This window comes from Schistocerca piceifrons, chromosome 3 (genome assembly GCF_021461385.2).
Source record: "Schistocerca piceifrons isolate TAMUIC-IGC-003096 chromosome 3, iqSchPice1.1, whole genome shotgun sequence".
NCBI classification, from domain to species: domain Eukaryota; kingdom Metazoa; phylum Arthropoda; class Insecta; order Orthoptera; family Acrididae; genus Schistocerca; species Schistocerca piceifrons.
Window position 1 is genome coordinate 723200624 of NC_060140.1, and position 22454 is coordinate 723223077.

At 41.0% G+C, this 22454-nt stretch overlaps 1 protein-coding gene across 1 annotated transcript in view; it reads right to left on the minus strand.

Annotated features, from left to right (window-relative positions):
- LOC124787690 (putative protein tag-53) overlaps window positions 1–22454 on the minus strand; it is a 295671-nt gene that overhangs the window by 91796 nt on the left and 181421 nt on the right. Inside the window, exons 17-19 of the mRNA XM_047254518.1 lie at window positions 13695–13838; window positions 5171–5320; window positions 4609–4773 (exon numbers count right to left, since the gene is read on the minus strand). Coding sequence (XP_047110474.1) covers window positions 4609–4773; window positions 5171–5320; window positions 13695–13838 — 459 coding nt within the window. The remainder of the gene's footprint in view (window positions 1–4608; window positions 4774–5170; window positions 5321–13694; window positions 13839–22454) is intronic.

A 22454-nucleotide genomic window follows, 5' to 3' on the forward strand; every position in this document is an offset into this window, starting at 1 on the left:
ATCCTCTGCTGCCTTCACTACTTCATCCCTCAGAGCTACCCATTCTTCTTCTACTGTATTTCTTTCCCCCATTCCTGTCAATTTTTCCCTTATGCTCTCCCTGAAACTCTGTACAACCTCTGGTTTAGTCAGTTTATCCAGGTCCCATCTCCTTAAATTCCCACCTTTTTGCAGTTTCTTCAGTTTCAATCTACAGTTCATAAGCAATAGATTGTGGTCAGCGTCCACATCTGCCCCTGGAAATGTCTTACAATTTAATACCTGGTTCCTAAATCTCTGTCTTACCATTATATAATCTATCTGATACCTTCTAGTATTTCCAGGATTCTTCCATGTATACAACCTTCTTTTATGATTCTTGAACCAAGTTATGCTCTGTGCAAAATTCTACTAGACGGCTTCCTCTTTCATTTCTTAGCCCCAATCCATATTCACCCACTATGTTTCCTTCTCTCCCTTTTCCTACACTCGAATTCCAGTCACCCATGACTATTAAATTTTCGTCGCCCTTCACTACCTGAATAATTTTGTTTATTTCATCATATATTTCATCAATTTCTTCATCATCTGCAGAGCTAGTTGGCATATAAACTTGTACTACTGTAGTAGACATGGGCTCCATGTCTATCTTGGCCACAATAATGCGTTCACTATGCTGTTGGTAATAGCTTACCCGCACTCCTATTTTTTTATTCATTATTAAACCCACTCGTGCATTACCCGTATTTGATTTTGTATTTATAACCCTGTATTCACCTGACCAAATGTCTTGTTCCTCCTGCCACCGAACTTCACTAATTCCCACTATATCTAACTTCAACCTATCCCTTTCCCTTTTTTAAATTTTCTAACCTACCTGTCCGATTAAGGAATCGGACATTCCACACTCCGATCCATAGAACGCCGGTTTTCTTTCTCCTGATAACGACGTCCTCTTGAGTAGTCCCCGCCCAGAGATCCGAATGGGGGACTATTTTACCTCCGGAAAATTTTACCCAAGAGAACGCCATCATCATTTAACCATACAGTAAAGCTGCATGGCCTCGGGAAAAATTACGGCTGTAGTTTCCCCTTGCTTTCAGCTGTTCGCAGTACCAGCACAGCAAGGCCATTTTGATTAGTGTTACAAGGCCAGATCAGTCAATCATCCAGACTGTTGCCCCTACAACTACTGAAAAGGCTGCTGCCCCTCTTCAGGAGCCACACGTTTGTCTGGCCTCTCAACAGATACCCCTCCGTTGTGGTTGAATTTCATATGAAATGAAATGGGAAGCTATGGTAGACAAAATGGATACCAAAATTTGATCTTGAACATGGCTGCAGGCAGCAAATGTAGAAAGCAGTCTTCGCAAGGGAAAGGTGACAAAACAGCCAAACAGTTGCAATTGTACAAAGATTTATTAAAACTTCTCTTAGAAGGATCAATAAATGACAATGGTTACATAACATTGTGGAGCTACATTATGATATGTTGTGATTTATTATTATAGGGGTGAATTTTTCTTTTTTTGTGCCTTATGGCTACATTTTAATCTAACTCCACAACATTATGTAACCAGTGTTAGTCACAGATCCTTCTGAAGACATTTTTAGCAATGTCAAAACCTGTGTCAATAGGTTTTAATAAACCTTTTTACTACTGCAACTGATCTGGCTGTTTTTCATTGTTTCCCCTTGAAGACTAGGGATTATTGTGATAGTCCAGCCAATGACTGCTGGTGAGAAATAAATGGCAGTGTAGCTTTCAAAATTATGAAATTACTTTTTTGTTTGAATGTATAAACAAAACAGTATTTTACCCTAGTGATAAACTGAATGAGGTTATGCTGCCTTAAACAAACTGACCTCATATTCATGAGGATGGAAGCTCCATCCCTATCCAGCCATTCTCATTAAGGTTTTCTACGGTTTCCTTAAATTACTCCAGGCAAATGCCAGGATGGTTCCTATTACAAGGCCACAACTGATTATATATTCCATTCTTGACAAAATGGGCCTTTACATAAATTCCTGTACTTATAAATTAAGTACTTGTTCTTAAACTATAGTACCATGCATTATGTAACATCTCTCTTTGGCATAGCGATGCATTACACAATGTAAATACGACCTCTCCATCATGACTGCCACAGTGAAAAATTTTTTATTGGTTTATCAGTTTAGACCCACAAACTGATTGGAACTTTATTATTATTTGTGCATGTAATCTACTACAGGTGACTCTTCAAGGCATGATGGTGATCACAGGTTTTGCTACGCCTTGTGGTACCTGCTGATGGGGCACTTACACTATGTAGCCATTTCACGGCTCAGAGAAGTGAAGCATGCCATAGAACAGTGCCTTCCATGTCAATGAAAGACCTACCATGGAAGAAAAGAAATTGGATTCTATCTGTCTCATAGTAACTTAACTGTCTCTTATCATTGTTATACGTAATGCATGCAATGTTATTGCTCTTGTATGAACATACATTATTAAGTATTGTTATCTCACTGTATCTGAAGTAGTAGTATAATCGGATTTAACACAATGTACTTTGTATTAGCTGGTACAATGCTAACATTCAAAAAAAGTTTTAAGATTTCTAGCACTGATATACTGTAGTTGCAATACAGAAGTAGTCCTCGATAAGAAAAACTACACTTTTAATCTGAACATTAAACCAAGGGGCATCAGTTCAGAATTGAAAGGTAACTGCAAACAGCACTTTTAATCTAAACATAATATACTCAGATGAGCCAGCACTTCGCACGTCATGTCCAACATACATTCAAAAGTAATACTACTCCATCGCCGCCGCCGCCACCACCACCACCACCACCACACTCCTCACTTTATCTCAGGATGAAAAGCGGAATTATTTAAAACCTATATCTTTCTGTAAATGCACACAATTGCATTATTTATCTCTTTCTAGTTCTGTAACATCAAACACTTAACAGTAATGCAGACTTCTACTTTCTTCTTTTACGCACTCATACAGTCTCTTCACTCTAACTGTAAAAAAAATGTTCCCACATGGTGTTCAATGCACATTCAGATAGTCATTCTAGCACATATAAAACACCTTCTACAAGGTGTAAATTATTACTCTTCAGATTGATTTAGTCAAATGTATGTGTGTGTGTGTGTGTGTGTGTGTGTGTGTGTGTGTGTGTGTGTGTGTGAGAGAGAGAGAGAGAGAGAGAGAGAGAGAGAGATGGTAGATGTAACTATCTATCTACTTTAGTAGCTGATGTTCTGAAAATTTATGTGCTAAAGCAAAATGAAACAAGTTCTTCAATGTTTCTAGGTAATGTTTTCTTCCTCTTTCAAGCACAAAGTGGAACTTGCTTTACTAAAAGTTTTTTTCTGAGCTCAAAACTGAGTAAGTTTTTATTGGTTTCTAAAATTTTAACGACCTGAATAAAAAATAAAATAAAATAAAAACTTGGTATGGATTGCGTAACACACTACTGATTTAAAAAAGAAATTTATGCTCTAACAGTTCACGGGTGTACTGCTGGTCCATAGTGTCCAACAGGCACAATATTTCAGGGATCAAACGTGTCGCCATCGTCAGATGCGCTGACGAACCCGTGGACTGTTCATGCAAGAAATACACCGGGAGAAACTGAAGAATCACAAAAGAAATTAATACTTCTTTTTACTTCCATTCATATTTGTTTTGCAGAAGCTGATTCGTGCATTGCAGCAGCTATTCACAACCAATGGCACTGTCGTAACATGATTGATGACCTCATTTAATGAAGTACAATCTAATGGAATATCCTCTGATTATACAACACCATTTTAAAAATCTTTAACCACCCCATCTACAGTGAAACTACATGGGAAATATAAGTAATCCTGAGTGAAAAAATCTAACATCTAATTTACTATTTCTGTTGTACAACATTTATCTGCGATTATACACGAGAGAAGTTTCTGCTACAACCCTTATGATAGCATAATGCTGAGAGAGCACTAATAATAACTGCATTAAAATCAGCTCTTCAAATGTCATTCATTCACAATTGTAATTTGTTTCTGCGACAATACAACCCAAACATTTGGGTAACTCTGATACTTCTCAGAAAACATATAGTATTTGTAAAGGGTGTTCATGATAAGAATAACCTTCCTGAAGCAGTTTTCAAGATTGGAAATTAGCATGTCTCACCTTGTACATAGAATGCTAACGAGAGAGGAGTAGTGCAGAGAGAAATAGCACCAAATTCCTCGCCCAGTGCTGCCGACACTACCAGTGCTATGCTTATATGAGAAAGGAAATTTGTAACAGACAATGCAAAGCAGAGAAGCACTGTGACGGACACCATCTTAACTCACTTTAAAATCCAATAAATACTAACCACAAATCATGGCACAACATTGTATACAGAAATCACACGACACTGCAGTTGTACCAAAACAGTGTGCTTTCTAGCTGAAGTTGGCAGAAATTGAGACCAAGAGAATATCAGCCAATGTAATTCAACTTGTGCCAGATTTCTCTTTACCAGTGGCATCAATGTGAAGAGTCTTCTTATTGTGGGGAGACTGCAGCTGCAAAAATAATACTGACTGGTTGCACAAAAATGTTGAAATATGATGGTGTGATGCCTTACCAGTCTTCATGGTGAGGTTCATCTTCGCTAGAACTGAACAAGTAATACTAAATTCAGCATCCACATCTGACTTCGGTGGACTATTTCTAAAATTAATCTGTGTATAATGGCGATCATCCTTCTTTGATAAATTAAAAGTGAACTGATAGTCTATTGTGAGCTCATCTGCAAAAGCAAACAATTTAAATTTAGAAGCAATTTTACTATGCATAAAATATGATCAGGAACATTTACATATATCTCAATCATAGTCAAGGGTTACAGGAAAGGCTTCTTATCAACAGTTGCAGAAGAAGGGAGCATAAATGGTGGAAGAAATGACATTTCTCTTCCATCTGCAATTAGGCTGTGTGGTAGTATGGACTTCTTTGGAATTTAGAAATTGTATATCTCTAATATAAAAATACAATATGCAAAATAATAGACTACTTTTATAATACTTATTATATAATGTACCATTATCTTCACAAAATAGCACACTATCTTTCAAACACCTTGATGTTATTAGTTTTTTAACATTAAATCGTATTAAAAAGAATACTTTGGAAATTTGACTACGTACAGAAACAAGAGCCTTTATTTGTGGGATCTCCGAGGTAATGATTCTGAGTATCACACCGCTCACAGTGGTCACCGACAATGCCTTTTGTTGTGCAAAAACACTTTCCTGTGTCTGGATGGCATTCAGTGCCCTGATCATTACATTCACAGGCTGCAAAAGAAAATACAATTGTTACATAAATAAAAAAATCTGCTGTTTGCTCAAGAATAAGAAGGAAAGATACGGGAAATTTTGGCATCCAGATCCAAAGAGAACATTCCACAATATGGTCTTGAATAGTGCACCAACACAAATCTCTCAATCTCCTACAAATTATGATTCGTAACAGACAATAGAACATGGGTACATCCAATGAAAGGTTACATGTGTACACAAATAATCTTCAGTCTCTATCGTCATAGCATTTCTTGTTCCCTATCACTATCCAGGTACTTACAATGTTACTTGCAATAAATTTGGGCATTCGTGTGTAATAATTATCTGCACTGTACAGTAAAGCATATCACCATGAACCAATGAAAGCTGCCCTTAAAATTTTTTTATACGAGACTGCCACATACATGAAATATATTTGCATCTTTAAAATTAATAATGGAAAGCAGTATTTAATATCTTGCAGGCAATGGCTAGAAACACAGGCAATGAGCTGCTGCCAGTGTATTATATGTAACATCCCCCTTCTGTGCCACCGAAGGGCTGTAGCAGACAATGAGTTCTCCAGAGTAACCTTGGTTGATATGTAATTAAAACATTATTATCAACAAATGCGCCGCTTCTGTGATTGCAGACTTGACAAATAAAATAACATGTGAATGACAGAAGCCATACATGGTAAGTGATATGAGCCAGGAACTTTCCACAAAAGATTCTGGACACCATGTGTTGTTCTGTGGTTTATTAACTATGAACAATTTGTGATCTGGAAAGGGCACATCTGACGTTGAGGAAAGAAGTTATAGTCCTTGAACAGGTGGTCCAAGAGGTAGTAAGTTCATAGTTGGGTCTAGAGTGAGTAATGAGAGACAGGGATTGCCTAGCTAACTCCAAAACTGCACTGCCCCGCTAAGTCTGCCTGTGTGTTGTTACTGAATATAAGTAGCAGTTAGTTCCTAGCTTAACTTAGTTTTAGTTATGGGTCAACTGAAAGTATTATGTGGGTGACAGTATTCGCTCTTTGTTTTAAGTTCTTAACCTAGTCGTTAGTTGACTAAGTGAACCCAAACATAATGATTGATTGTCATATTAAAATTTGATATACCAAACCTAGTTGTTCTCTTGAAGCACTTTCAGTATCGCCTTAGTTTCAATCAGGTTCTTCAGCTTTAGCCTTGAGCATTTTAGCTCCTGCTGAACTACTCTGAACCTCTGTTTGCTTACATCTTGAGATGCAGGATGCAATCAGAGGTGAACTTCATGTGTTTGGCTAACTATAGCTCACTGACACAACAAATGTGGCAATAGGCATTGCAGTATAAATTCCACAATGCAATACATCTGTGCAACAAAGATGAATGAAGTTATTTTGTTATTATTATTATTATTATTATTATTTTGTTTTGTTTTAGGACGCAGTAACAAGTAGGGTCATTAGCACCCATGTCAGAACTGTAGAACATGAAGACAAAGAGAGGAGTTGAAAACGCCTACATGTTAATCCCAACCGACAAAAGAGAAGACAGCTAAAAAAAGGGATGTGGAGAAAAGTCTTTCAAATACATCATAGAAAAATGGATGTCCTAAACCAGAAATTAAATAGCCTTCGCCATAGTGCTACAACAGATAAAAAGTAAAACACAGTCGACTGCCCGCTCGACATTCGCTAAAACGGCCAATAACTCAGATGGAAAACACAAAGGAGAATGTAAGTGATTAAAAAAAGGGCAGGAGGTGGTGGACCACCACTTAACAAATGGTGATTGCTAAAAAGAAAGCACCCAATATGCAACCTAGCTAAAATGATCTGCTCACGGTGAGAGGGCTGAGAGGAGGCTGTCCAAGCCACTGGAAGAGGCTTAATGACCCGGAGCTCGTTCCCATGAAGGGAGCACCAGTGGTGACGCCAAAGTGACACCACCTATTGACAGATGGCAACACAAAGATTGTAAGAACTAGTGGACTGAGGTACGAGGACTGCATGTTTGGGAGTAGCGTCAGTGGCCTTGTTTCCTCTCAGACCAACATGACCAGGAAGCCACATAAACATAACAGTGGCTCCATGAAGAGTAAGCAAGTGGCAGCTTTCCTGGACCCGTTGCACTAAGGGATGGACTGTGCACAGCACACAGAGGCTCTGAAGGGCAATTAGAGAGTCAGAGCAGATGACCAATTGAAATGTCTGGGTCACCGGACGTACTGTGTGACCTGATACTGCTGAGTGGTGTTCCCAAAGCCTATACTGAAAAGTGTCTGTGCCAATAACGAAGGCACACCCGACACCATGGTCAGTCCGAGAGCCATCAGTGTACACAAAGATAAAATTGTGACATTCCGTGCAAAGGTCATGAAACTGAAGGCAACAGAATGAGGCTGGAGTAGTGTTCTTAGGAAGTGAATGAAGGCCAAGCTGAGCACGGGCCGCCAGAGAAGCCAAGGTGGTGAAGGGTCCACACGCACCGGGAAGGTTGCAGATAGTGTGAAGTTATGCTGCCAAAGTAAGAGCTGAAAGCGAACTCCAGGAGGTAACAGGGAAGAGGGATGTGACCCATACTGATGATCTCAGAAGTCATCAAAGAAGGAGGTGAAGGATGGCTGGCCACACTTAGCAGAGAGAGAGAGAAATGGGATGGCAGCTAGAAGAGAGGTGTTTGTCCTTACCGGGCTTAGGTATGGGTGTGACAATGTCTTCACAACAGCATCTGGGAAACGTGTCCTCTGTCCAGATGCAGTTGTCTATGTGAAGCGGAAAGTGCTTGTCCACCAGAGAAAGGTGCTGCAACATCTGACTGTGGACATCGTCTGGCCCTGGAGTGGACGGTTGGGATGAAGTGGGAGTATGTCCAGCTCCCTCGTAGCAAAGGTGGCATTATAGCACTCAGGATTATGAGAAAAGAGGGTATCACACGAGCCTCCTCCGCTCGTTCCTGTTGAAGGAAGGCTGGGTGATAGTGGGAGGAGCTCAAAACCACCGCAAAATGGCGGCCCAAGGTGTTGGAAAGAGCAACAGGGTCCACTATGACATCATCTGCTACTGTTAGGAAGGAAACTGGGGAGGGGATCTTGGTCCTAGAGAGCCATCTGAGGTTGGCTCACATGACGGAAGAGGGAGTGAAACTGTTAAAAGAACTAGTGAATGAAACCCAGCTAGCTTGTCTGCTATCCTGAAGAATGCAATGACACTGTGCAAGCAACTGTGTATAATGATTGCAATTTGTCATTGTAGGATGATGGTTAAAAACACAGAGCATGTCTCTGTGCACAAATTGCATCGTGGCACAGCTCAGTCCACCAAGGGACCAGGACACGCATGGTAAAGAGGAAGTGCGAGGAATGGAACTTTCTGTGGCATTAAGGATTGAGTTTGTAAGATATTCTACCTGGTCATCATAACTGGGGAAATGTTGTTCATCGAAGGTCGCCAGTGAGGAGTAAAGACTCCAGTTGGCTTTATTAGCTGCCATTTGGGTGTGCATGTAGGTGGGGTAGGAGTCAGCAAATGGATGCCACACTGGAAAGGGTCGCTTGAGTACACGTCAGAGAGAATAGACCACTCGAACAATAGGCAAGCTGGGCAGTACAGAAGGATAGGTCCAAATGGGAGTAGGTGTGCATGGAGTCTAAAAGGAACATTGGTGCTCCTGTGTTATCGTACAGGAGGTCAAGTTGATTGAGAAGGTCAGCCAAGAGGGCACCTCTCAGACAGATTCTAAGAGAACCCCAAACGGGATGGTGCGTATTAAAGTAATTGAGCAGCAGAGAGGGGTGAGGTAGCTGGCCAATAAGCTGGAGGAAGTCTGCCCTAGTGACACTGAATGACAGAGGAATGTAAACACTACAAAGGGAAAAGGTCATGTGGGGGAAGGAAAAGGTCAACTGTAACGGCTTGAAAGCAGGTAGTCAGGGAGATGGATTGACTATGAATGTCATCCCATATGAGCAGCATGATTCCCTCATGAGATAGAATGCTGTCCTCTGGGGAAGGTCAAAATGGACCAGTAAGAAATATGAGAGCTCAAAGCAGTCTTAAGGACGTAATTTTGTTTCCCAGAGGCCAAGAACAAGTGGACACTGTGATTCTAAGAGCAGCCGTAAATCCTCTTTGTTTGATTGAAGGCCACAAATGTTCCACTGAAGGAGAGTCATAATCGAGGAGAGCAGAGGAAGGAAAAAATGAAGGGGTGTCACCTCGGCAGCCGCTGAGTGTCAGTCTTCAAAGACTCACCACAACAGGGCACAAAGGCTGGAAGCTCCTGCTCCATGAGATCTACACAGGAATTGGCATTCTCCCTCTGTTGATCTGCGGAGTCCAGGGCAGAAAACAGGTTGGCAGTGCGCACCGGCGACATGGAGGCCAGCCAGTTGAGGGCATCATGGGATGACACCATCCAAGAGCATCTCCGAGTCAGTGAAGGGACAGACCGTTCACCTTTGTTTGACTTCTTGGAGCCTTTCCAATTGGCAGAGGAAGACTCAGATGTTTGTTGGCTGGAAGGACATAGCAAGTCTTTGCGGGAGTATTCCTTCTAGTCTTTCCAGCCTGCTGGTTGTTTAGCATGTGACTTTGCCCTGGGAGGTGATGATTTAGTGGCTTGTTGCACAGCTGGATGTGGAGACGGCGATGCTACCATTGTTGTTGTTGTGGTCTTCAGTCCTGAGACTGGTTTGATGCAGCTATCCATGCTACTCTATCCTGTGCAAGCTTCTTCATCTCCCAGTACCTACTGCAGCCTAAATCCCTCTGAATCTGCTTAGTGTATTCATCTCTTGATCTCCCTCTATATATAATGGTAAGACAGAGATTTAGGAACCAGATTTTAAATTGTAAGACATTTCCAGGGGCAGATGTGGACTCTGACCACAATCTATTGGTTATGAACTGTGACATTGGGAAATTTCACAACCACAGGTCACATGTCTGATGGTCATGTTTTTCATGGAGCGAGATGTAGCAAGAACTGTACTGTAGTGCCAGATGGTAGAAGCAGGGTTTGCGACTAGCCAACAGCTTGTGAGCGACTGGGTAAGGCAATTTTTCCATAACCAAGATCTCCTGGACAGCCTCTAGATGCATGGGACAATCTTGACAAGTGGTGGCATGGTAGCCATTGCAGTTGATACAGCAGGGTGAAGGAGGCGGACAATGCCCTCATGCACATCCATACCACAGGTTACACATCTGACCAGGAGTTAACAAGACATCTGAGTGTGGTTGAAATGATGCTACTGGTAGCAGTGCATCAGGTTCGGAATGTATGGTTGGACTGTGATAACTTCATATTCTGCTTTCATCTTGGATGGAAACAACACTCTATCAAAGGTGAGAAAAAGAATGCATGTGGGCACTAAGGATGCATCTATCTTCTTCCATCACCCGATGGACGGCAATGACACACTGATCAGAGAGATAGGTTTGGATTTCTATCTCGGTCTGACAATCAAGCAGCCTAGTGTAAATAACACCACAAAAGAATTCAGAATTCTATGGGTCTTGACATGAACAGGATAGCCATGGACAAGCAAAGGTGCAAGCACTTGTGTAAATGAGAACAGGATTTCACAGGGCCGACAATTGCATCAACACCTTTCTGAATAAGAAACAGGCTTACCGTTGCATAGGACTGACCATCTTCAGTACATGATACCACGAGAAACCGTGGTGCAGCTGGGAGGGTCTTTGAATTGGGAGCTTCATTCCATTTGTGTTTGTTAGACATGTACTGCGAAGACGATGACTGGCTCATTGCGAGAAAATCCTCCACGATTGCCAGCAACTCTGGTGGCACACTCCTTCCAACTGCTGCTGCTGCTGCCGCCCCCCCCCCCCCACCCCCCCACCTGCTTTCGGTAATTTTTCACACCTCTGGTCACATTCTCCCGAACACTGACAGAGGGACCAATCTGCAGTTTGGAACACTAGCAGCTCAGGCAATCACCCCTCCCTAGTCCTGTCTTGTACCAGGGGGTACAAGCGAACCCTGCCTGTCGACCCAAGGCTGGTAATTGTGTATTACGCAGTCTCCTGTTACACGTCAGGCATATGGGACGGCCTTCAGGAGCACATAGGGAGGAAGAAGAAAAAGTGGAGCCTAAAATGCCGAAGTAGAGGAAGGATAGGAGAAGGTGAATGAAGAAAGGAAAAAAGGAATGAAAAATGGAGGTGAGACTGTTCTTATGCCAGCTACTAAAAACGCTGAACATACTAGCAAAAACACCCCAGACATGTTCCCCAAGGGAGGGAAAGGAATAGCAAGAGGATAGACATGCAGTAGGGAAGGGAAAAGATGCTACAAAGGCTGGGGGCCTGTGGTAGCCAAGCACGAAACTCCCAAAGAGTGGAGAGCCCCCCTGGGGAGAGGGAGGTGTGTGTGTGTGTGTGTGTGTGTGTGTGTGTGTGTGTGTGTGTGTGTGTGTGTGTGGTTGTTGTTGCTGTTGTTATGTCTTTTTGGAACTATTTTTTTTCTTTCCTAAAGGCCTTCTGGCGTCAAAGTTAACTCATCCCTCTCACCCCAGTGTCTAAGTTACCTGCCTTTCCTTTCTAACCACCTCCAAGTGTGAGATCTGTGTTCAAATCTCCCTCATAGCCCATTTCTCGCCCCCTCCCACCCACAAAAAAAAAAAAAAAAAACCATCTGGTCACTGTGTTGTCCTCCCATAGCCTTAGCAATTGTCATACTATACATTGGTTATAGAATATGAGTCATGTGGTAAGAATATGTTACCTTAGTGATGACTGGTGAGAGCAGGCGAAATGCCACATACACCTCTCACAGAAATGAAAACAACAAATAAATGGGTGTGAACTGTGTTACAACAAAGGAATAAATAAAATAAAAAAAATCAAGAGTCAAAATTTCCAATACAGAACATAAAACTTATAACATGTGGTATTTGTGCAGAACAAATAGCAGGTGCGTATAGTTGGGGATCCCTTCCTTACACCACACTGTTGGAAATGGATGTTAAACCATGACACACAAACACAAATTTGAATACAGCAAACAGAAACATCAATGACCTGAAGGACAGTTTATAATTTTGTGGAAAAAAAAAGAAGAAAACTATAATGAGGCACGAGGTAGATCTGAACACTGATCTCCCCCTTTGCAGTCCAACACTATGACCACATAACCACAATGCTGTGGCTATTCATATTCACTTGATGTTGCACATCTTGAGCTTGGACCGTTCACTGTTTCAATTTTGCTTCTTTTTTCACAGTTCGTTACAACTTCTTCCCCTTCTCATGCTTCATCTGTGTTCAGTTTTTGACAGGCTATCCACTGAGCCATCTTATCACTAAATCTGAGGGGTGTGTGATGGGCAGTTTCCCCCGTCAGTAGCTACGTCACTTCCAAGTGCACCAATGATTACATTTTCTGCTCACTAACTTGCTATTTATTATCAAAAAATCTGGTGCAGAATGAGCACCGACCGCATCAATAGAAAAGAGGACATGACATATTAATAATTCACAGTCCGCAATAAAGCAATTTCAAAGTTTAAAACATAGCAATTATGGAATACTAATGAATTTTATTTGAATCTGACAGAACGATTATAGGGTGTTTCAAGCTACATACTAAGTGCTAAACCACAAATGCATCATCGATGTGTTCTCTGACCCCTACAAGCAAAAGAAACAAAACCTTTTAGATGGAAACTCTGCCACTAATTGCCATTTTGCCATGAGACGTTGACCCTTTTTACTGGTGGTACCACAAGTGAAGAAAATTTATACTAATCGGAAGATATTCCTTAGTATCCAAGTGATGTCAATATTTCTTTGTGCATCACCTCTGCTTTTCTATAAACAAAAAACATGGGTACTAAGAAAGAAGGAAGATTTGGTTTACCATCCTGTCCTGATTGTATCAAGGATGGGCAAGGAAATTCGTCATGCCCTTTCAAAGGAACCATACCAGCATTTTCTTGGAGCAATTTAGAGAAATCATGGGAAACCTGAATCTGGATGGTCGGACAAGGGTTTGAATCGTCAGCCTCCCAAATGTGAGTCCAGTATGCTAACCACTGCACTACTTTGTTTGGTAAAACATGGGTACTCATGCCAGCACTGCTAGAAGGAATTGGTATTGCCCTCCTCTCACCACTCCTCTTCCCTTGGCAGTCCTAGTGTAGTGGAGGGGGAGGCCATTTCTGACAGACACTGTATGAAGTGACAACTTACCATGGTCAAACAGTAATTCCTAGTGTGTTTGGTAAGCCACACCCTACTGGATTGGGGATACAAGACATGTCCTAGAGAATATTTTAACTGCAGATTTACATGTTTTGAATTTTTTACATAATTTATAGTACTGAAATAATATGAAGGCTATCACTACACATCATTCTACAAATTGTTACTTACGACTGCATTTTCCTCCATTAACTGGATTTCCATAATAGCCATGCACACATTGCTCACAGTGGGGACCACGTGTAAGGTTGGCACAAGGTTGATTGCAAAGACTTGTTCCATTTGCACAGGTGCTATGGCCATTACACTGACAAGCTATAAACAGGTAAAAATGCAAATATAAATGACAAGTGTAATAATAATAATAATAATAATAATAATTAATAATAATAATAATAATAAATACTAATAATAATGAACGATAATGTATGCATAACACAGTACTTCCCATTATACAGTTGTAAGGTTTTTCCCCATTCTATTCACAGATGCAGTGGGGGAAGAATGCACTATAGTATTGTGTGTATCTACTAAGTGTGATATTAACTATCGGTCAACTATATCACACATTTTACATTTCCAATAGCATTCTTTCACTGTTACGTATAAAGCCTACTGCACACCCGACTTAAATAGTTTTCACTGAGCAACCAGGCCCATCTCCTTGTCAGTTATCAACACTAATACCTCTGTGCATGACTGCCTCATTGCTCACAACTAGAGTCTGAAGTCACTGCAGTCAAGTAAGGACTTGTTTACTACACATACTTCCTGAGCTACTCCAGCCGACAGCTTGTCTATTCCCAATTTGTATTGTTTTAGGTCTTGTCTTTGGACTCAAGCACTGACCAAAAACGTGTTTAATTTAATGTTCTACTTTCACTCACTGTCTTCATTTAATTCATAATCCTAGGCAATGCACAAGTTGACTTTGACTTCATTAAATCTAAACAAAGTACTGCTGTCCTGTGGAAAACTGTGTGTTAGCTATTGAGAGGATACAAAACACACAATAAATATGGAGTACATCACTTAACAACAATTTAATTTAAAATCTCACATTTCCACAAACCCTACTCTTAAGTAATGAGTAGTAAACCTCTCACAAAGTTTATGTAAAAGAGTCTGCAACACTTTTTCAGAAACAGAAATACAAATATATTGAAGAAGATGTATTTAGCCCACATTAAAAGAATTCTTACACAGTGTTGAAAACTAAGTAGGTAACATGATTTGCTGAAATAATGTTTTTGTTATCATAATATGTGGCCATTCTTTGAATTATTCTTCTTTTTTTGTGCACAGTACCACAGCTACAATATAGCATCTCAAAATATGTTTTATCTAACTGCAAAGTTATGCACAGTTATTAACTGACTACTTTCAACTGATAAATAAGTACTAATATAAAGGGTGTCCTAGAATTATTTTCTCAACTTTAAAGTTTAATAACTACAAAATCATACTAGACAATAACCAAGTACAATATACTATCTAATACACTGCATCAATTCACCCAGTACTGCTGGAAAGATAATTTCGAAAGGTCAGTGCATAATGAAGGTTTTCGTTATCACTGCTGCCGTGCATTTTGGAGAAATGTTCAAGAAGCAATAGTGGAGTGAAATTTTTTGGATCTGCCCATGAAGCTAACTGGAAGAAAATGGGCACTAAAAGGAAGAGACTGGATTCAAGTACAAGACTGACGCACAATTTTGTACTTAAGAAAGGCCTGATACATACTTTTATATCTCTCTGGCCAGGTCTTCATCTTAAAAGCATCTTATTTTAGTCAACTTTGAGAATGGAAACTGTTGCATTTTCTTTATCAAATGGGTTGATAATATAAAGAATTTGGAAATTTATTGACTGTGATCCATTCTATTGGATGCCTTGATCAGTCTCAAAATGATTACGTATGTTTTAAAACAGAGAGATGACACATTGTAAGAAAATGTAACTTTTATAGTGGCACTAGGATCTAGTTATTTTCTGCATATGACTGAATGAATCAAACACCATTTTAAGTGAACTAAAATATCATGGTATCCCTGGAAATTCTGTGAAATGGTTCATGGGATATAGGATGTAGACTAGTATTAAACTGTCAGCATTCAATTGAATTGAACCTAATTAATATGATGTCCCATTAAGATGCTTCTTATAAGCCTTGTTTTTCCTTGTGTATATCATGACCCTTCAACAGTAACACTGCCAGCAGCTAATTTTGTTCTGTTGGAAAATAACACAAACACTGCAACAATTATTAACTCAAATTTAGTTTTAGAAAAGACTTTAATCAAATTTCCACAAACATTTATTAATGTCACAATTCACTGTCATTAAATTTTGAAAATGTTCACTATATGCAATCCAGTTCCTCTAAGATATTAACCTTCATTAATAATTTTATCACAAAAAATGAATGATCTGTAATATCTGGCTGTCACGCAGCTTCAGTGCAGTAAGGCAATATTTTTAAGTAAGCCATGCAAACCATTTTAATTTTGATGGTGTTCGGCTACAACAACCTAGGAATTCCTTATGCATTTTAGTAACTACACATTTAAATGAATCAGTTAAGCCTTTCAATTAGAGTAAACAAAAATATCTGCTCTAATACATTGTGAGTATTCTAATAAATACACAAATAGTTATTCTGACACACGGTTGAGTCTGCTTCCATAACTGATGGGTCAGCACGGCTCACTAGGAGCTACTTGATCAAGTAGTAGTGGTTCTAAGGTCAAGAAACCGAACAACGCCTGGGATAGGGGTGTGCTGACCACATGGCCCTCCGTACTGCAGCCAATGATGCCTTTGGCAGAAGATGACATAGCAATCAGTCAAGCCCGATTGGTCCATTCAGGGCCAGTGTGTGGAACTTTACCTTGCACAGTGTTAAGCCAACATGCAGCTGGAGTCTGTGCAGTTTAATGTTTAATGTTTAGCATCAATCTTGTGAAACATATGATTCTGTTGGAATGTTTCAATTCAAGACTGCTGCAGTGTCTATGAGTTAAGGGGAGAAAGGTTCAGTGTTCATGGTGAGGGAAGGTACTGGCTGGCTATCACCCAGACTGCTGACTAACCAACAGTCCTCTATATGGTCTCCTTTGCAGATGCAATGCACTTGTTAACGAGCACTTAGGGTGCCAATGGCTCTTATACTGCATGCTGCTCTTGGCAGTTTGTCTCCATTGGTGAAAGACAATTAAAACTGTTAAATCTAATGACTTGTTTCTGCGGAAAATATGAATTGATTACTTTTGTTTTCAACTTGGAGAGCACGAGACTGATGATTATCGATCTGGCTATCATGGATTGTTAGGTTGGTGACTGGTTTTTGTGTTTATTTCTTGTATTGTACCTATCTCGGAATGACAGGATTCCTTGGGAGATTGTTTCATAATCCAATGATACAGCAAGCTTGTTAGTTGGCAAAGCCAATAAATTTGAGTGTAAGAAAACTGTTTGTGGTAATGATCTGATCTGCGGCATAGCCCGATGATCGCTGCAAAAACTTTGTGGGGTATTTTCAGAAGGTCCCCATTTCCAGTGTTCATGGTGAGGGAAGGTACTGGCTGGCTTTGATACTGGTTAGGCAGGAACACGAAGACGTATACTGAACAACATTTTCTCACTGGTTTCGCTATTGTATCCAACCAACAACTAATGATTTATCATGTTCACCTTCTTTCATTCACCACACAAACAGTTATCAACAGAAGTATATAACACAAAAGCTGCCAACACCATAAGTGGATTTTTGCCAAGTTCTTTCCCAGAATTCTCCTAAAACCTTCCAAGGTCTTTCTTTCACCAATTTTTGCTGTGATTCCACTTCATATCACTTCACTTCAAAGTACTATCACTAAGGATCCAATCAACAGCATCAAAGAGGCTCTCCAAAACGGCAAAATATAACAGAAAGATCATCAGTCCTCAGTCACAAATGTGGTTTTATTTAAGCTTCTTAATACCAAAAGGGGAGGGGGGGTCATTTACTTTGAGCCTCTGTTTTGAAATTATCATAATCTAGTCTGCTACTTTATATTTTAAAATTTTGAAAAAAATTTTTTTTAATGATTTCTTATATCATATTCCACAACTGCTTACAATTTTTCAGTCAAATTTAACCAAAAAATTTAAGTCTTAATAGCAGCAAATTTCTTATTCATATTTTCAGGTTCAGGGCCAATCTTACACATCTATATAACTTTAAAAGGTTTGTTGTGAATGAAAATCAATGACAATTAACAGAACTTGTATTTATAATTTTCATTGCAATAGGGTCTGCAGCTGTGACAAGCACTGTGATTTTAATGCAGGAGCAAGGCATATCGCTAGATATACTGGGTGCATTATAACTTGATATATGGACATTTTTAGTGGTACAGTATATTGTATCATGTACACTATGTGATCAAAAGTATCCAGACACCTGGCTGAAACTGACTTACAAGTTCGTGGTACCCTCCATTGGTAATGCTGGAATTCAGTATGGTGTTGGCCCACCTTTAGCCTTGATGACAGCTTCCACTCTCACAGGTCCTGGAAGGTTTCTTGGGGAATGTCAGCCCATTTTTCATGAAGTGCTGCAATGAGGAGAGGTATCGATGTCAGTCGGTGAGGCCTGGCATGAAGTCGGCGTTCCAGAACATCCCAAAGGTGATCTATAGGATTCAGGTCTGGACTCTGTGCATGCCAGTTACAGGGATGTTATTCTCGTATAACCACTCTGCCACAGGGTGTGCATTTTTAACAGATACTTGATTGTGCTGAAACACGTAATCACCATCCTCTAATTGCTCTTCAGCAGTGGGAAGCAAGAAGGTGCTTAAAACATCAATATAGGCCTGTGCTGTGATAGTGCCACGCAGAACAACATGGGGTGCAAGCCCCCTCCATAAAAAACATGACCACACCATAACACCACTGCCTCCAAATTTTACTGTTGGCACTACACAGGCTGGCAGATGTCGTTCACCGTGCATTTGCCATACCCACACCCTGCCATAAGATTGCCACATTGTGTACCATGATTCGCCACTCCACGCAATGTTTTTCCATTGTTCAATCATCCAATGTTTACGCTCCTTACACCACGTGAGACGTCATTTGGCACTTACCAGTGTGATGTGTGGCTTGGAGCTGCCGCTCGGCCATGAAATCCAAGTTTTCTCACCTCCCACCTAACTGTCGTAGTACTTGCAGTTGATCCTGATGTAGTTTGGAATTCCTGTGTGATGGTCTGGATAGATGTCTGCCTGTTACACATTACGACCCACTTCAACTGTCAGCGGTCTCTGTCAGATGAGGTCAGCTTGTACGCTTTTGTGCTGTATGCGTCTCTTCACATTTCCACTTCACTATCACATTGGAAACAGTGGACCTGGGGATGATTAGGAGTGTGGAAATCTCATGTAAAGATGGATGACACAAGTGACACTCAATCACCTAACCACGTTCGAAGTCCGTGAGATCCGTAGAGTGCCCCATTCTGCTCTCTCGCGATGGTTAATGGCTATTGAAGTCGTTGATATGCAGTACCTGGTAGTAGGTGGCAGCACAATGCACCTTATCTGAAAAACGTATGTTTTTAGGGGTGTTTGGATACTTTTGATCACATAGTGTATGTCCTTGCTCCTATGAATGCACGTAATTGTAAGAAAATAATTCATAAAAGGTTTTTCACTATTTTAGGAGCACGTTACTTTTCAGCAATTGTTGTAAAGCTTGTATGTATAAAGTCAATGTTTTTAACATGCTTTCACTAGGAAGCTTATAATTATTTCACAGAAATATGTTCATTAACATATATATACATATGCTCTCAATTACATTTAATTATCACTCATAATTGGTGTAAATATGACATATGTAATTAATTTAAAATAACTTGTAACTATTCATTCTGTTATTGTGGGAACATGTCATTTTTAAGTAGTTGTTACAAAGATCTTACATATAAAATCAATCACAGTACTCTAATGAAACAGTACTGAAAACTATGAGAGTCGAGTAAAAACTGCTTTATGGTTACGTGATTTTTTGCATTACAGTCATATTTAGTAATGAGCGTTGTGACAATTATACATTCTATAGTTCTGTAATGTTTCATGGTAGAACTGGCAAAAAATTGCATACGAATTTTCCGTTTTTGCAGGTATTTTCGCTAATTTAAAATTCTGAATACTGGTTGTTTAGACGAATGCAAATTTCAATTTCTTCAGTTACATCCATGATTTTTGCTTCCTATAACTTATTTAATAATTGTATATAAAAACAAAGATGAGGTGACTTACCGAACGAAAGCGCTGGCAGGTCGATAGACACACAAACAAACACAAACATACACACAAAATTCAAGCTTTCGCAACAAACTGTTGCCTCATCAGGAAAGAGGGAAAGAGAGGGGAAGATGAAAGGAAGTGGGTTTTAAGGGAGAGGGTAAGGAGTCATTCCAATCCCGGGAGCGGAAAGACTTACCTTAGGGGGAAAAAAGGACAGGTGTACACTCGCACTCACGCACATATCCATCCACACATACAGACACAAGCAGACATATTTAAAAGACAAAGAGTTTGGGCAGAGATGTCAGTCGAGGCAGAAGTGTAGAGGCAAAGAAGTTGTTGAAAGACAGGTGAGGTATGAGTGGCGGCAACTTGAAATTAGCGGAGATTGAGGCCTGGCGGATGACGAGAAGAGAGGATATACTGAAGGGCAAGTTCCCATCTCCGGAGTTCGGATAGGTTGGTGTTGGTGGGAAGTATCCAGATAACCCAGACGGTGTAACACTGTGCCAAGATGTGCTGGCTGTGCACCAAGGCATGTTTAGCCACAGGGTGATCCTCATTACCAACAAACACTGTCTGCCTGTGTCCATTCATGCGAATGGACAGTTTGTTGCTGGTCATTCCCACATAGAATGCATCACAGTGTAGGCAGGTCAGTTGGTAAATAACGTGGGTGCTTCCACACGTGGCTCTGCCTTTGATCGTGTACACCTTCCGGGTTACAGGACTGGAGTAGGTGGTGGTGGGAGGGTGCATGGGACAGGTTTTGCATCGGGGGCGGTTACAAGGATAGGAGCCAGAGGGTAGGGAAGGTGGTTTGGGGATTTCATAGGGATGAACTAACAGGTTACGAAGGTTAGGTGGGCGGCGGAAAGACACTCTTGGCAGAGTGGGGAGGATTTCATGAAGGATGGATCTCATTTCAGGGCAGGATTTGAGGAAGTCGTATCCCTGCTGGAGAGCCACATTCAGAGTCTGGTCCAGTCTGGGAAAGTATCCTGTCACAAGTGGGGCACTTTTGTGGTTCTTCTGTGGGGGATTCTGGGTTTGAGGGGATGAGGAAATGGCTCTGGTTATTTGCTTCTGTACCAGGTCGGGAGGGTAGTTGCGGGATGCGAAAGCTGTTGTCAGGTTGTTGGTGTAATGATTCAGGGATTCCGGACTGGAGCAGATTCGTTTGCCACGAAGACCTAGGCTGTAGGGAAGGGATCGTTTGATGTGGAATGGGTGGCAGCTGTCATAATGGAGGTACTGTTGCTTGTTGGTGGGTTTGATGTGGACGGACGTGTGAAGTTGGCCATTGGACAGGTGGAGGTCAACGTCAAGGAAAGTGGCATGGGATTTGGAGTAGGACCAGGTGAATCTGATGGAACCAAAGGAGTTGAGGTTGGAGAGGAAATTCTGGAGTTCTTCTTCACTGTGAGTCCAGATCATGAAGATGTCATCAATAAATCTGTACCAAACTTTGGGTTGGCAGACTTGGGTAACCAAGAGGGCTTCCTCTAAGCGACCCATGAATAGATTGGCGTACGAGGGGGCCATCCTGGTACCCATGGCTGTTCCCTTTAATTGTTGGTATGTCTGGCCTTCAAAAGTGAAGAAGTTGTGGGTCAGGATGAAGCTGGCTAAGGTAATGAGGAAAGAGGTTTTAGGTAGGGTGGCAGGTGATCGGCGTGAAAGGAAATGCTCCATCGCAGTGAGGCCCTGGACATGCGGAATATTTGTGTATAAGGACGTGGCATCAATGGTTACAAGGATGGTTTCCGGGGGTAACCGATTGGGTAAGGATTCCAGGCGTTCAAGGAAGTGGTTGGTGTCTTTGATGAAGGATGGGAGACTGCATGTAATGGGTTGAAGGTGTTGATCTACGTAGGCAGAGATATGACCAGCAACAAACTGTCCATTCGCATGAATGGACACAGGCAGACAGTGTTTGTTGGTAATGAGGATCACCCTGTGGCTAAACATGCCTTGGTGCACAGCCAGCACATCTTGGCACAGTGTTACACCGTCCGGGTTATCTGGATACTTCCCACCAACACCAACCTATCCGAACTCCGGAGATGGGAACTTGCCCTTCAGTATATCCTCTCTTCTCGTCATCCGCCAGGCCTCAATCTCCGCTAATTTCAAGTTGCCGCCACTCATACCTCACCTGTCTTTCAACAACTTCTTTGCCTCTACACTTCTGCCTCGACTGACATCTCTGCCCAAACTCTTTGTCTTTTAAATATGTCTGCTTGTGTCTGTATGTGTGGATGGATATGTGCGTGTGTGCGAGTGTATACCTGTCCTTTTTTCCCCCTAAGGTAAGTCTTTCCGCTCCCGGGATTGGAATGACTCCTTACCCTCTCCCTTAAAACCCACTTCCTTTCGTCTTCCCCTCTCCTTCCCTCTTTCCTGATGAGGCAACAGTTTGTTGCGAAAGCTTGAATTCTGTGTGTATGTTTGTGTTTGTTTGTGTGTCTATCGACCTGCCAGCGCTTTCGTTCGGTAAGTCACCTCATCTTTGTTTTTATATATAATTTTTCCCACATGGAATGTTTCCCTCTATTTTATTTAATAATTGAAGTGATTCGCCTATGTTAGGTATTTTGTGGTTGGTATCTTGTTTTCGCTAAGAGTCGTGGTT